This window comes from Urocampus carinirostris, chromosome 4 (genome assembly GCF_059441175.1).
Source record: "Urocampus carinirostris isolate Australia breed hairy pipefish chromosome 4, RoL_Ucar_1.0, whole genome shotgun sequence".
NCBI classification, from domain to species: domain Eukaryota; kingdom Metazoa; phylum Chordata; class Actinopteri; order Syngnathiformes; family Syngnathidae; genus Urocampus; species Urocampus carinirostris.
In genome coordinates, this window is record NC_142352.1 from 51,467,999 (window position 1) to 51,479,913 (window position 11,915).

The window sequence follows — 11,915 nt, forward strand, 5'->3', positions numbered from 1 at the left end:
CCTTCTCTATTTCAACACAGAGGACTCCGCCGTCCTACGTAGAATTTAACTAATTTCTTTTGAATTAGAGGAGTAAACCCTCCCGCGGAATTTAACTGTTTGAAATGTTTCACCTTATAGTGCCTAGGATTGTCAGGGTTTTTTATTTCTCTTTACTGCTGTGCCTGTGGATCCTTCCCTATTTCACTTAGTCACATGCATTCCTTTTTAAAATAAAAGTTTTGCTAACAATTCTCTGAGTCCTTGGACTTTCCGTCCACCTTCGGATCCCAACTTGTAAGAAAGGGACCAGTCCTGAAAAGGGTCTTAATGCTGTGGCCACAGACTTGCCTGGATCTTCACTCACACGCTGGGATCGTCAGGTATCTTGGAATCCCGCTCGAAAGGACCAATTAAATGTTAGGTTAACCCCAACACTTGTAATAAAAACCTGCACTCAAAGAAGACACAGAGAACGTGAATATTACTTTTCTTACTTGCAAGGAGAGATGACCATAGTCTGCCTATTACAGTCTACTGGACACTCTGAAAAAGTCTCCTTCTCCTTGCCTTTTTATTGTGTTCGGAACGCCCTAGTTTACATAAGGTCTCATCTGCTAAAGGGAGGGGCAGTGACAAAATAAACAGTTGAGACCTGTTTACACACAACATGTTATCGTAAGCATATTCTATAGTAAAGGGAACTAGGCGTGCCTGCGGTCAGAGAGGAGTTGAGTGTCACATTCAGCTCCCTTATCTGGCCGGAGCTAGGTGTCGACTGTTTAGTGAACATCTTGTTTCCTCCTTCTTCAAACACAAGCAAAAATGGCACACAGTATGCAAAGAAGATAATGCAACAGTAGAATAACATATTTACAGTTTAAATCCATCACCTGAAAGAGGTGGTGTTGGCACAGAAATATAGCCGGGAAAATTTGAGAAGTTTGTGGAGCAGTATAATCTATTTCCACAAGGAGGATTTTCCAAATCTCATTCTGTTGGCGCACCTTGCAATGACATCAGCTGTACATACTGTAAGTTGTGAGAGGAGTTTCAGCATCCAAAAAAGCATCCTCACAAAAAAGCAAACCCGCCTCAATATCGCAACACAACACTAGCTTATGAAGGTGCATCTTACCAAACAATTGGACCTTGAGAAGGGTACAACTGTGGCGGGACAGCAAACCATGAAGAATATATGAACTGAAAAATCTGAAGTGATTAAAACTGCATGAATATATAGATTAACATTTCAGCAATATTGTTTTGTATTATGTACAATATTTTTGTGAACTTAAAAATCTGAAGTGATAACTGCTTTGTATTACCAATTAAGTGGGATGATTAAAACTGAATTAAAATCTAGATTAATGTTATATATTTGTCGCCGATTTACAATTTCAACCTCACTAACAATAAATTTTGGGGACCCATAGATCTCTGTGGGGACCCATAGATTTTTGAGCATGCGAGTCCCTGGGACCCATCACTTTTCATAGGTAAAATGAACACTGCAGAACACACACATATATATATATATATATATATATATATATATATATATATATATATATATATATAATTTTTGTAACGGGAGTAATAATAACGTTTGTTTTGTTGAAATTCCTGCTGAAATATGTTTGTATAGTTTGTGTCCTGCAATGGCGAGTCCAACACCGCCATGTTGTGTCGCTCATTGCAGGTAAATTGTTCCGACATGATTACTGACGTGATGCACCTGTGCCCGCTTCTTTGGCACCAACTGCCTCGGACTTTGATTGGCTCCCTGTCCCTTTTTAAACCCAGCCCTTTCTGTCACCTGTTGTCAGTCTGGCTGCGAACCTCAATGTACTTTAGGCAAGCTTTTTCGACCCTGACTCCTACCTGTTTTTGCTCACGCCTGTTTCCCAGGTTCGATGCGTTTTTTGATCCTGACCACGTCTACTCTCCTCTCTTGGCTTTCGACTTGTTTCTAATCCTGACCACGTTTTTGGCTCTCCTGCTACTGACCCATTTTTTCCCGTTCCCGACACCTCCATCGCTCGACACGGAAGTCCCACTTCCATGTTCAGAGCGACGTGCTACCGCGTCAATCGATCACCGGGTCGTGGGTGCAACCCTTTCCTTTCTTCCAATAAAACTGAGAGAAACGTAACGCAATTGGGTCCTGTCTCCGTCCTGGTCTTGACAGTACGGACTGACCAGAAAAAGGACCCTGCGAACGCTCACGCAATCGGAGAAAGACGGAGACTCCCTCCGTCATGCAGCGCTCACATCAGACAGAGGCGGAGGTCCGCCGGATGTCAGGTACGTGTCTGCTATTCTTCGACTTGTTTGGCAGCAACAACAGTTGCTTCAGCGTCATCAACAATGGCTAGATGCGCAACAATGCCTCGGCCCCGCCCCCCGGAAATTCTCCTCCTGCCGTGCGGTCGCGTCCAAGGACTTGTTAAAAATATATGTTAAAATTATTGTAATGGTTAATTTTCTGAAATGTACAACTGAAAAGGAAACTATTTGAAATGCTCAGAGCAGTCTCCAGCGTGCTGCTAACGATCTTGAGAACCAGCGGAGGTGTTAATCACATGGTGTGTGTATGTTGTGTTGCACATTGCAGCAACTGAAAAAAAAGCTTTTATCATCCAGTCCAGCATTAATGTGAATCCTTGGTGGGACGGGTACACCGCGGTCACCTATATATCGGGGCAGCACGGCAGCGCAGTGGTTAGCACATGTGTACCACAGTTCTGAGGTCATGGGATTGAACCTTCCTGTGTGGAGTTTGCATGTTCCCTCCCTGCTTGCGTGGGTTTCCTCCAGGCATTCCGGTTTCCTCCTTCACTTCAAAAACATTTCAGCTTAATTGGCTGGTTCAAATTTTCCCTAGGTGTGAATGAGCAAGTGAGTTGTCTGTCTCTGTGTGCCCTGCGACTGGCTGTCAACCAGTTCACGGTGTCCCTTGCCGACTGCCCGAAGATAGCTGAGATGGGCTCCAGCACCCCGCCCACCCTACTGAGGATAAGCGGTGCAGCTAATGCACAGATCAGGCCCGCTAAGGGATTGAATTCGGCCCGCGAGACAACACTCAGAAGCGCAAGAGAAAAACAAGCTGCACGTTAAAATATGTCAACTTGATGTTGCCAAAGCCAGGTGCCTCTCAAAAATACACTGTACTTGTATTTATTTCTCTCTCTCTTTTCTGTCTTTGTCCCACCCTCTCTCCTTTTTCCTCCCTCTTTCTCTCATTTGTTTATCTCTCTTTTTCTTTCTCTTTAATCTACTAGTCCGGCCCCCGACAGAATGTTAGTTCTATCGTGTGGCTGTTGTGTATGTATAGGGTTGTAGTAGATTCAAGACAGGCACGGACGGTACATTCATAGAGTGTTAACTTCTTCCTCGGTAGTTCTCAAGCACAAGTACAAGGCTGCACATTGGTATATAGCGACACAGCAGGAAGGGGAGTGTATTACACGACACCACATATTCCCTTTTTGTTAGAATAGGACACAAACAGTAGCATTAATCTGAAATACGCAATATTTCTTCGGTAAAATGAGCTTAAAGAAAACATACATTTCAATATTCATTACCAGATTAGAGGTAAATATTTATCAAAGGTAAGCAATATTGTAAGGAACTATACTGTCAATATCGGTAAGCAAAAGTGTGTAAACCTTGTAAACGTAAGCGGACTGTATGAGGATCACATCTAAACAAACATGACAATTTTTTAAACAATGAACATTCATCATGTCTTTTTTTTTTTTTTTTTTGAACATCACCACATTTTTTCTGTATCTTTTTTTTTTCAAGTCACGTAATCTTGAAGCCATGCAGGAGCATGTCGTATTCTCGGTGCACTCGGAGAGGGATGTGGTGAGGGCACAGTTTCAGGTTCAGGTGGCTCAGCACCTTGGTTGCTTGGCAGGAGGCAAGCATCAGCATCAGCAGGCTGTGGCGCTAAAGCAGCAGCACAGGTGGAAGAATGGGCAAGGTGGAAAGCATTCCACACCTTTCCATCAGACAGCAGATAAGTGGCTGGACCCTTTTGGGCTACCACTGTCAGTGGCTTGGAGAACTTTGAGTGTCCTTTGGCAATGATTCCAGGTTTGCGGATGCGAACCGCAGAACCTACTGGAAGCTGGGTGATTTTGCACCACGACGTTTGTCGATGTATTGTTTTGACTTCCGTTGTTTGTTTTGTATGTTTTGTAGCATGTTGCCTTTGTCAGCAGTGGAGCGCATGGAGTGAAGACCTGTGATGTGAAGCTTTGTATTCAGTGGTCTACCATGCAAAAGTTCAGCGGGGGATACTGAAGTCACGGCATGTGGTGTGGCTCTGTAAGTCTGTAAAAACTCAGTGAAGAAGGCTTTCAGTGGTTTACCTTCGATGTTGGCTGTTTGTAGACAGTCCTTGAAGACTCTGTTGAAACGCTCAATTTCATCGTTGGCCTGTGGGTAGTAAACAGAGCTGCGACGGTGTGTGATGTTCCTGTCACTAAGAAATGCTTAAAACTCGGTCGACACGAACTGAGGGCCATTGTCAGTAACAATTTCCTGTGGATTACCTTCTCTGTTAAACACAATGGAAAGAAAAGTCATAACAGAGGCAGAAGTAACATTTGAGCAGAAGGCAATCTCAGGCCATCGGCTGTAATAGTCAATGAGGGTGATGGCGAAGCGGCAATCAGCAGGCGCAGAGTGAATAGGACCAACAATGTCCACAGCAACCTTTTCCCAGGCAGCAGTTGGGTAGGCACAGGCTGTAACGGGGCAGTACGTGTGGTTGCTGTTTTGTCATGCTGCAAGCAGGTGGTGCATGATTTGATGGCGAGCTCAACATGAGAATCCATTCCAGGCCACCAGTACAAGTCTCTCAGTCTTTGTTTTGTGCGGACGATCCCTTGGTGTGTAGCATGAACAAGTTGGATCATTTTTTCCTGTAGCTGTTGTGGTATTACAACACGATGAGTGCCACGCACAATGACACTGTTGTGCACGGCAAGCTCATTTTGCACACGGGAGTATGGCACGATGAGGGGGTCAAGGCCTTTTGCAGTACGAGGCCATCCCTTCTGCATGTAGTGTCGCACCTTCTGTAGCACCGGACATTCCTCACACGCACTGGAGAGCTCATCAGCAGTGACTGCAGCAAAATCAGGAGACACAGCAGCCACCATTTCCAACTCCATCTCCTCGTAGTCGTCTGTGATGGGGAGAGGCAAACGTGACAAGCAATTTGCAGTAACATTCTCATGTCCCGGTTTTGTATTCGTTTCCAGTTTCGTCAGCTCCTCCGACACCTTGTCACGCACGGCATATGGGAGTCTGCGTAGCTTTTGCTGGACTGGAGGCACGTCAGCACGCACTTTAACTTTGTGTATAAAACCTGTAGCAACGACTAAAGCATTTGCAGTGTTGACAGTGTGACTCATCTCCGATGCGGCAGGTGTTGCAATCTGCCCATCTTGTATGTAAAGGCAAAGTGCAGTGAACAGGTCCATTCCCAGCAGTGGAGTACCCTCAGGAACTATGTAGAAATCAGTAGGTGCACTCTGGTTGCAGTATGTAGCAGTAAGTTGAAGACAGCCCAACACTGGAATTGGCTTCTTCATGTAGGTCACCAGGCGTACAGTAGGCTTTGAGAGAGGCACGTTCATGAATAAATGTCTGTAAATTCTCTCTGGCAGAATTGAGACTGCTGAACCAGTGTCCACAAGCAGGTCAGTAGTAATTGACTGTTCATCATTCGCATGGAGAGCAACTGTACACGTAAGGCGCTTTGGGACTGCAGCTGTAGGGGCTACATGACACACAGTAAGGCTGGGACAATAACTTCTCTCACTGATCGAGTAGGAATTGCGCTGCGGCACACTTTACTAAAATGTCCAATTTTTTCACATTGGTTGCATTTTGCATTTTTAGCAGGGCATTTGGGGTCATTTGCTAGATGAGAGTTGGAGCCACAACGGTAGCAGGTTTTGTGTTGATTCCTTTTATCTCTCGAGCGCTGTGTATGCATGCTGCTCCGATTCCTTTTATCTCTTTGTTGCACGAGCTTCACAGGAGCGTCGGGCACGTGCACAGGAGCAATAGCCTTAGCTTCTGTCATAGCGGATTCGATTTGTGTAGCAATAGTGATCGCTTTGTCAAGTTTTAAGTCCGTTTCCAACAGCAAGCGTTCTCTGATCCTCGAAGAGGACATCTTCTCAATGAATTGATCCCAAATTATATCATCAGCAAACGTGCCAAAGTCACAGTTAGTAATTAATTCCCTCAATGCGGCAATGAACTGAGCAGTGGTCTCGCCCGGTCTCTGAGCACGCTGACGGAACTTGCTACGCTCAGCCACGACAATCATCTTCGGTACAAAGAAAGTTTTTAGCCACCTCAGTAGCCTAGATGGTAGGGCGCCCGCTTTGAGACTGGGAGGTCGCTGGTTCGCGCCTCGGCCGAGTCATACCTAACACTTATAACATTGGTAAAATGGCGGCGCCCTCTGTTGGCTGCGGCTGCATCGGCTCGCTACAACGGGTCAGGTGTATCGACATTTTGTTCTGTGTACATTGTTACAAAGAATGACAATACAAAGGAAATTATTATTATTATTATTATCACAGGCGGATTTGTAAGAAGTGCCAGTGTCGGGAAGGGAAAGAAAAATTCTCTGCCCTTCTGTACCTAAACAGTGCAGCAGTAGTGCGCGTTTTCGTTTGTCCGGCATGTCGTTTGCAGTCAATGCTAGCAGGTAATTTGCGAACATCTGAATCCACGTGGTGTACAACATCGTAGGCTCACCTGGGGTTTCGAGCAAAGCAGGGGGTTGTGAGATTCCGATACAAGTCATCCTCGTCGCCAATATGTTGTGTATGTAGTAGGGTTGTAGTAGATTCAAGACAGGCATGGACGGTACATTCGTAGAGTGTTTACTTAACTTCTTCCTCGGTAGTTCTCAAGCACAAGTACAAGGCTGCACATTGGTATATAGCGACACAGCAGGAAGGGGAGTGTATTACACGACACCACAGTGGCCCCCCGAGTTAAAATGAGTTTGACACCCCTGAGCTAATGGATGGATGGATAGGGAGAAAGAGAGAGTGAGAGAGAGGCTCTGGTCAATAACTTTAGCATGGTAAATGCTACCCAACATGTTGCCTTATTTTATTTTTATTTCATTTCTATTTTTGATTTCCCCTTTGTTTTGTTTTTTTGCATGTTCAAAAAAGGGGGAAAAAGCACATTAAAAATTGAGTTACAAAAAAAAACAACAACTTTTACCGGAAATGTTAAACTCTCGTGAACACGCCTTTGTTGTCCAACACTCACGTGCCTGCCCCCGCAGGTGCTCGGAAAGACTAAAGGCGGAAGTGAGTTGCCTCTCCAAAGCAAGACAAGACTTCACAAGAACCGAACAAGCGGTCCAAATTTTAGCCTCACAATGGCAAACAATGACGAAACACGCTACTGTCGCGGTTTCTCTTACGTGGTTCTTAAATTTCTCCTTTTTTTCTACGCCATTGGTTGGTGGGTGAGTGTTTTATTGATTTAATGTACCAGTACGCGTGTTTCTAACTTTCATGTGTGTTTTTTTGTATTACTGCATTCGTTTGCTTCAAAGCGAATGCAAAATGAAAAATAAAACAATTAGAAGAAGCTGTTAGAAAGTACCACGCCCTCCCCAAATCATAATAGTAAACGAGTACTGTACTCTAAACGATTTTCCAGCTTTCGTCCACAAAACAATGGCCCCACCCTCAACTACACTTTTACCTGAGCGTAGCTGCTATCACATTTTTCATAGCTTTGTCTATGACTTTCTATTTTTATGTTAATACGTTGTTGTTGATTTTTTTATTTTGGGACGTAATTTTGCAATATATTGATTTATCTTTCTATTGACTTTTCACGGGTCTGTATATCGTGTTTGCAGCTATATATATATATATATATATATATATATATAGAATTTATGTGTGTGTGTGTGTGTGTGTGTATATGTATAAATATATATGAAATGGCCCACTGCCCGGAGATGGCTGGGATGGGCTCCAGCCCCCCCGCGACCCTAATGAGGATAAGCGGTACGGCTAATGAGATGAGATGATCTGATCTGCATTTATATAGCGCTTTTCAAGTCAATGACTTCCCAAAGCACTTTACATTGTGCTTCACATTTCCCAATAGCGGCTGTGATCTGTGCAGCCACGAAAGGCGCTAACCTGCTTATTGGGGGTATTGGGGTTTCAGTGTCTTACCCAAGGACACTTCGGCATGTAACACGGACAAGCCGGGATTCGAACTGAGATCCCTTAATCCTAAAACGATCGCTCTACCTCCTGAGCTACTGCCGCCCCGTGTGTGTGTGTGTGTGTGTGTGTGTGTGTGTGTGTGTGTAATTTTTTTTTAGAATTCGTTACATCGTACATGCCTGGCAGTGCTGGTCACGCTAATTTAAAAAAGAAATTAAACAAAGTTACTCTCTATTTCTTCAAAACATTAACTGGGTTAGTAACTGAACTATTTCATAACAGGGGTCGGGAACTGTTTTGACCCAAAGAGCCGTAAAAGCAAAAACTATTCAGCGGGTTTTAATTCGCTGTGTGACGTTTGATGCTAGAGCCTGTGTCCAATATCAATATAAATCAATCACTTAAATTTTGACTCCCTCCCCAAGTTACTTAAGAGTATTAAGGCTCAATTTGTCTGCCATTTTTTTAAACAAATGTCACAAAATACTGCAAACGCGGATACCAATGTATCGTCAGTGTAGACAGAGAAAGAGAGTGCTCGTCCTGCGTATAGTTACGTTACATTTCGTTGTCACAATATGTTAACCCATTTTGTAACAATGACAATAAAGGTATATTCTATTCTATTCTATTCCTACTTCTCCACCCAATCTAATTGTGCTAGGTGCTTTGCTGGAGCTCGTTGGTAAAAGGTTCTATTTGGGTTAATGTTTGTTCTATAAATTGTCTCAACAGGAAACCTGAATTTTTTAATGAGCTTCCATATAAAGAATTATTTAGCAATTTACAGGCAAAACTGGGTCTGCTGGTGTGACATCCTGACTTTAAAGTGTAGTTAAAATGGTGTCATATATATAATATATATATATACTTCTTAACTATCATTGTTGTTTCTGGTTTGTGACTTTTGGTTTAGCATGAAGCAATATTTTAAAAAATTGCACAATTCTCATTTTGTCACGGAGCCATATGTACTCATGTAAAGAGTCATATATTGCATGCGAGCCATAGGTCCCTGACCCTTGCTCTATAGCAGGGGTCAGCAACCCATGACACGCGTGCCGGCAGTGGCACATGAGGCGTTAACCAGTGGCACTCGCACGGCAGAATAGTAATGATTATATTTTATAAATGCGCATTTTTACCTGAAATTTTGACATTTTCAGTTGTGCCCCGTGTTATTTAGAGGCTTTACGTTAGCGCCCCTCCTCCTCTGCTTTGTGTGTCAGTGTGTGTGTGTGCGGCGCCTCGCAGAGGAGAGATTCGTGTTTTAACCCAGCTAACGAAATACACGCCCGCGAAAAATGACAGAATCATGACGGCGAAAACATCTCGTTCTTTCCAGCAAGCGTGGACAGACGAATGAGGCTTGGTGCAAAAAATTACCGTGCTGTTTTGTGCATCATGCCTCCAGAGCGTTGTACCTCACACAGCAAGTGGTAAATGTCATTACGAGACAAAACATGAATTCAAGGATGAGTCTGATATGGCGGAGATGTTAGAACGCGCCGTTTCCAGGTACGGCAAACAAACACAGACCCTGAAGACCTTTGTCACTGCACAAAACACCACTGAAGCAAGCTATCACATTGCTCACTGGATAGCAAAGCACAGAAAACCATTTATTGATGGTGAATATTTTAAAGAAGCGTGTGTGCGCATTTATACGTGTGTGCGCGTGCGTGCGCGCGTGCCTTCTGCTTTGCTGCTGTTATTTCAAGTTTTGATTTTTTTTTTTCTTTTTTTCCTGCAACAAGATATCGAGTGTAAAGACACAAAATCGTACGAAACACAGCCCTTTTGACCTTCTGTAATGGTTACGGCGGATAAAAGATTTAGTGACTGAAAAAAATTATGCCGTTATGTAACATATTTATAACGGTCTTATTCCCAACACTGATGACTGCATATGTAATAAGTGCAATTTAACTTTGTAAGCCTGGTGTTTGCTGTTGTTCTAAACCAGGGGTGTCAAACTCATTTTAACTTGGGGGATTACACGATAGAACAAACATTCTGTCAGGGGCCGGACTAGTAGCTTAAAGAGAAAGAAAAAGAGAGATAAAGAAATAAGAGAAAGAGGGAGGGAAAAGGAGAGAGGGTGGGAGAAAGAAAGAAAGAAAGAAAGAGAGGGAGAGAGTGTGAGAAACAATAGATAAAAAGCAGAGGAATAAAGAAATCCAAAGAGAAATAGAAAGACAGAAGGAGAGAAAAGGGTAGAAGGAAAAACGGGAGTGAGAGAGAGAGCGAGAGAGGGGGTGGGGGACGGGACGGGATGGACAGAGTGTCTTTGTTCGAGGCACCTGGCTTTGGCAACATCAAGTTGTCATATTTCAACCTGCAGCTCATTTTTCTCTTGCGCTTCTTTGAGTGTTGTCTCACGGGCCGCCTGTTTGACACCTGTATCCTAAACCCTCACACACACTCACATACCGATTTTTCAGCCATGCAAAACAACGACTTGCTTATCTGGGCCGTTAGGGATTTAGTGTCATGCCTAAGGACATTTCGACATGTAACACAGAGGAGCCGTTAATCGAACCTTCGACCTCTTGATCCCAAGACTTTAACCTCCTGAGCTACTGACCATAACTCGTAATTTAGGTCTATGTGTTGCTCCGTTTGAATAAAGGCATCATCGCTTTATTAAGTGGGGATGAGTTGTATACAAATCCTAATCAAAATCCTTGGTCTTACTACCGCCTTCTGCCACAAGGCATCTGCAGTCACTCAGCACAGCTCATTTTGAATGAAAGCCTTAAAAGATAGGTATCCCTCCATTATAGAAACTCCAGACAATGAGAAAAGCTGTAAGCTTGCTGTTACTATCACTAATTCTAGGGTTTGGTCATGAGGTGTGCGACTAATCAGAATACCTGGTCTCAGTATCGCCTTCTGCTATGAGGCAAGAAATGTATGTGCCTTACTCAGCATCTTCTGACGCTCAGCACAGTACAACCCCGAGCAAAAAGTATGGAATCACCAGTCTTGGGCAAGCCCTCCCTTAGACATTTTATCGTGTAGAAAAAACTCCGATCACAAACATGAAACAATCGTAAGGTCATTCCAGCTTCCAGTCTCTGAAGCATGGACTTGATGACACACAGACAATATTGTTCATCAATCTGGTGCCAACCCTTTGATTGCACTTGTCAGATCATCTTTGCAGGTCGGAGCCTTACTGTGGACAATTATTTTTTTCAATTACAACTACAGGTATTCGATCGGCTTGAGATCTGGGCTATTTACAGGCAAGGACATTGACCGGATGAGTGTCTCTCCAATGAATGCTTTCACAGTTTTTGCTCTGTCCATGTGGATATTATGAAAGTTGTCCAAAATATCAATAGAAAATTGTGCATTGATTGCACATTTGACCATAGCAGTCTCCCCAGTGCCTTTGCCTGACATGCAGCCCCATATCACTAAGGACTATGTGTTCTTTAGGCAGTCCTCATTGTAAATCTCACTGGAACGGCACCAAACAAAAGTTCCAGCATCATTACCTTGTCCAATGCAGATTTGTTAATCATCGCTGAAGATAACCTTCATCCCATGAATTCCCTCACCATGGTAATCACGTTCCTGCGGACGTGCACCAATGGTCATCCCTCTCTGACCAACAGTGACGAAGAAACATCATCTATTTTTAGAAAGAGAAAAATCTCTGTTGCAGCGAAGAAAACT

The 11,915-nt window shown here is 43.6% G+C and overlaps 1 protein-coding gene across 2 annotated transcripts in view; it reads left to right on the plus strand.

Annotated features, from left to right (window-relative positions):
- Positions 1-7,310: 7,310 nt before the first annotated feature.
- Positions 7,311-11,915, plus strand: part of tspan15 (tetraspanin 15) — a 50,378-nt gene continuing 45,773 nt past the window's right edge. For both annotated transcript variants that reach the window (XM_088334851.1, XM_088334852.1), the window contains exon 1: positions 7,311-7,507. In XM_088334851.1, coding sequence (XP_088190977.1) covers positions 7,418-7,507 — 90 coding nt within the window. In that variant the 5' untranslated portion in view covers positions 7,311-7,417. The remainder of the gene's footprint in view (positions 7,508-11,915) is intronic.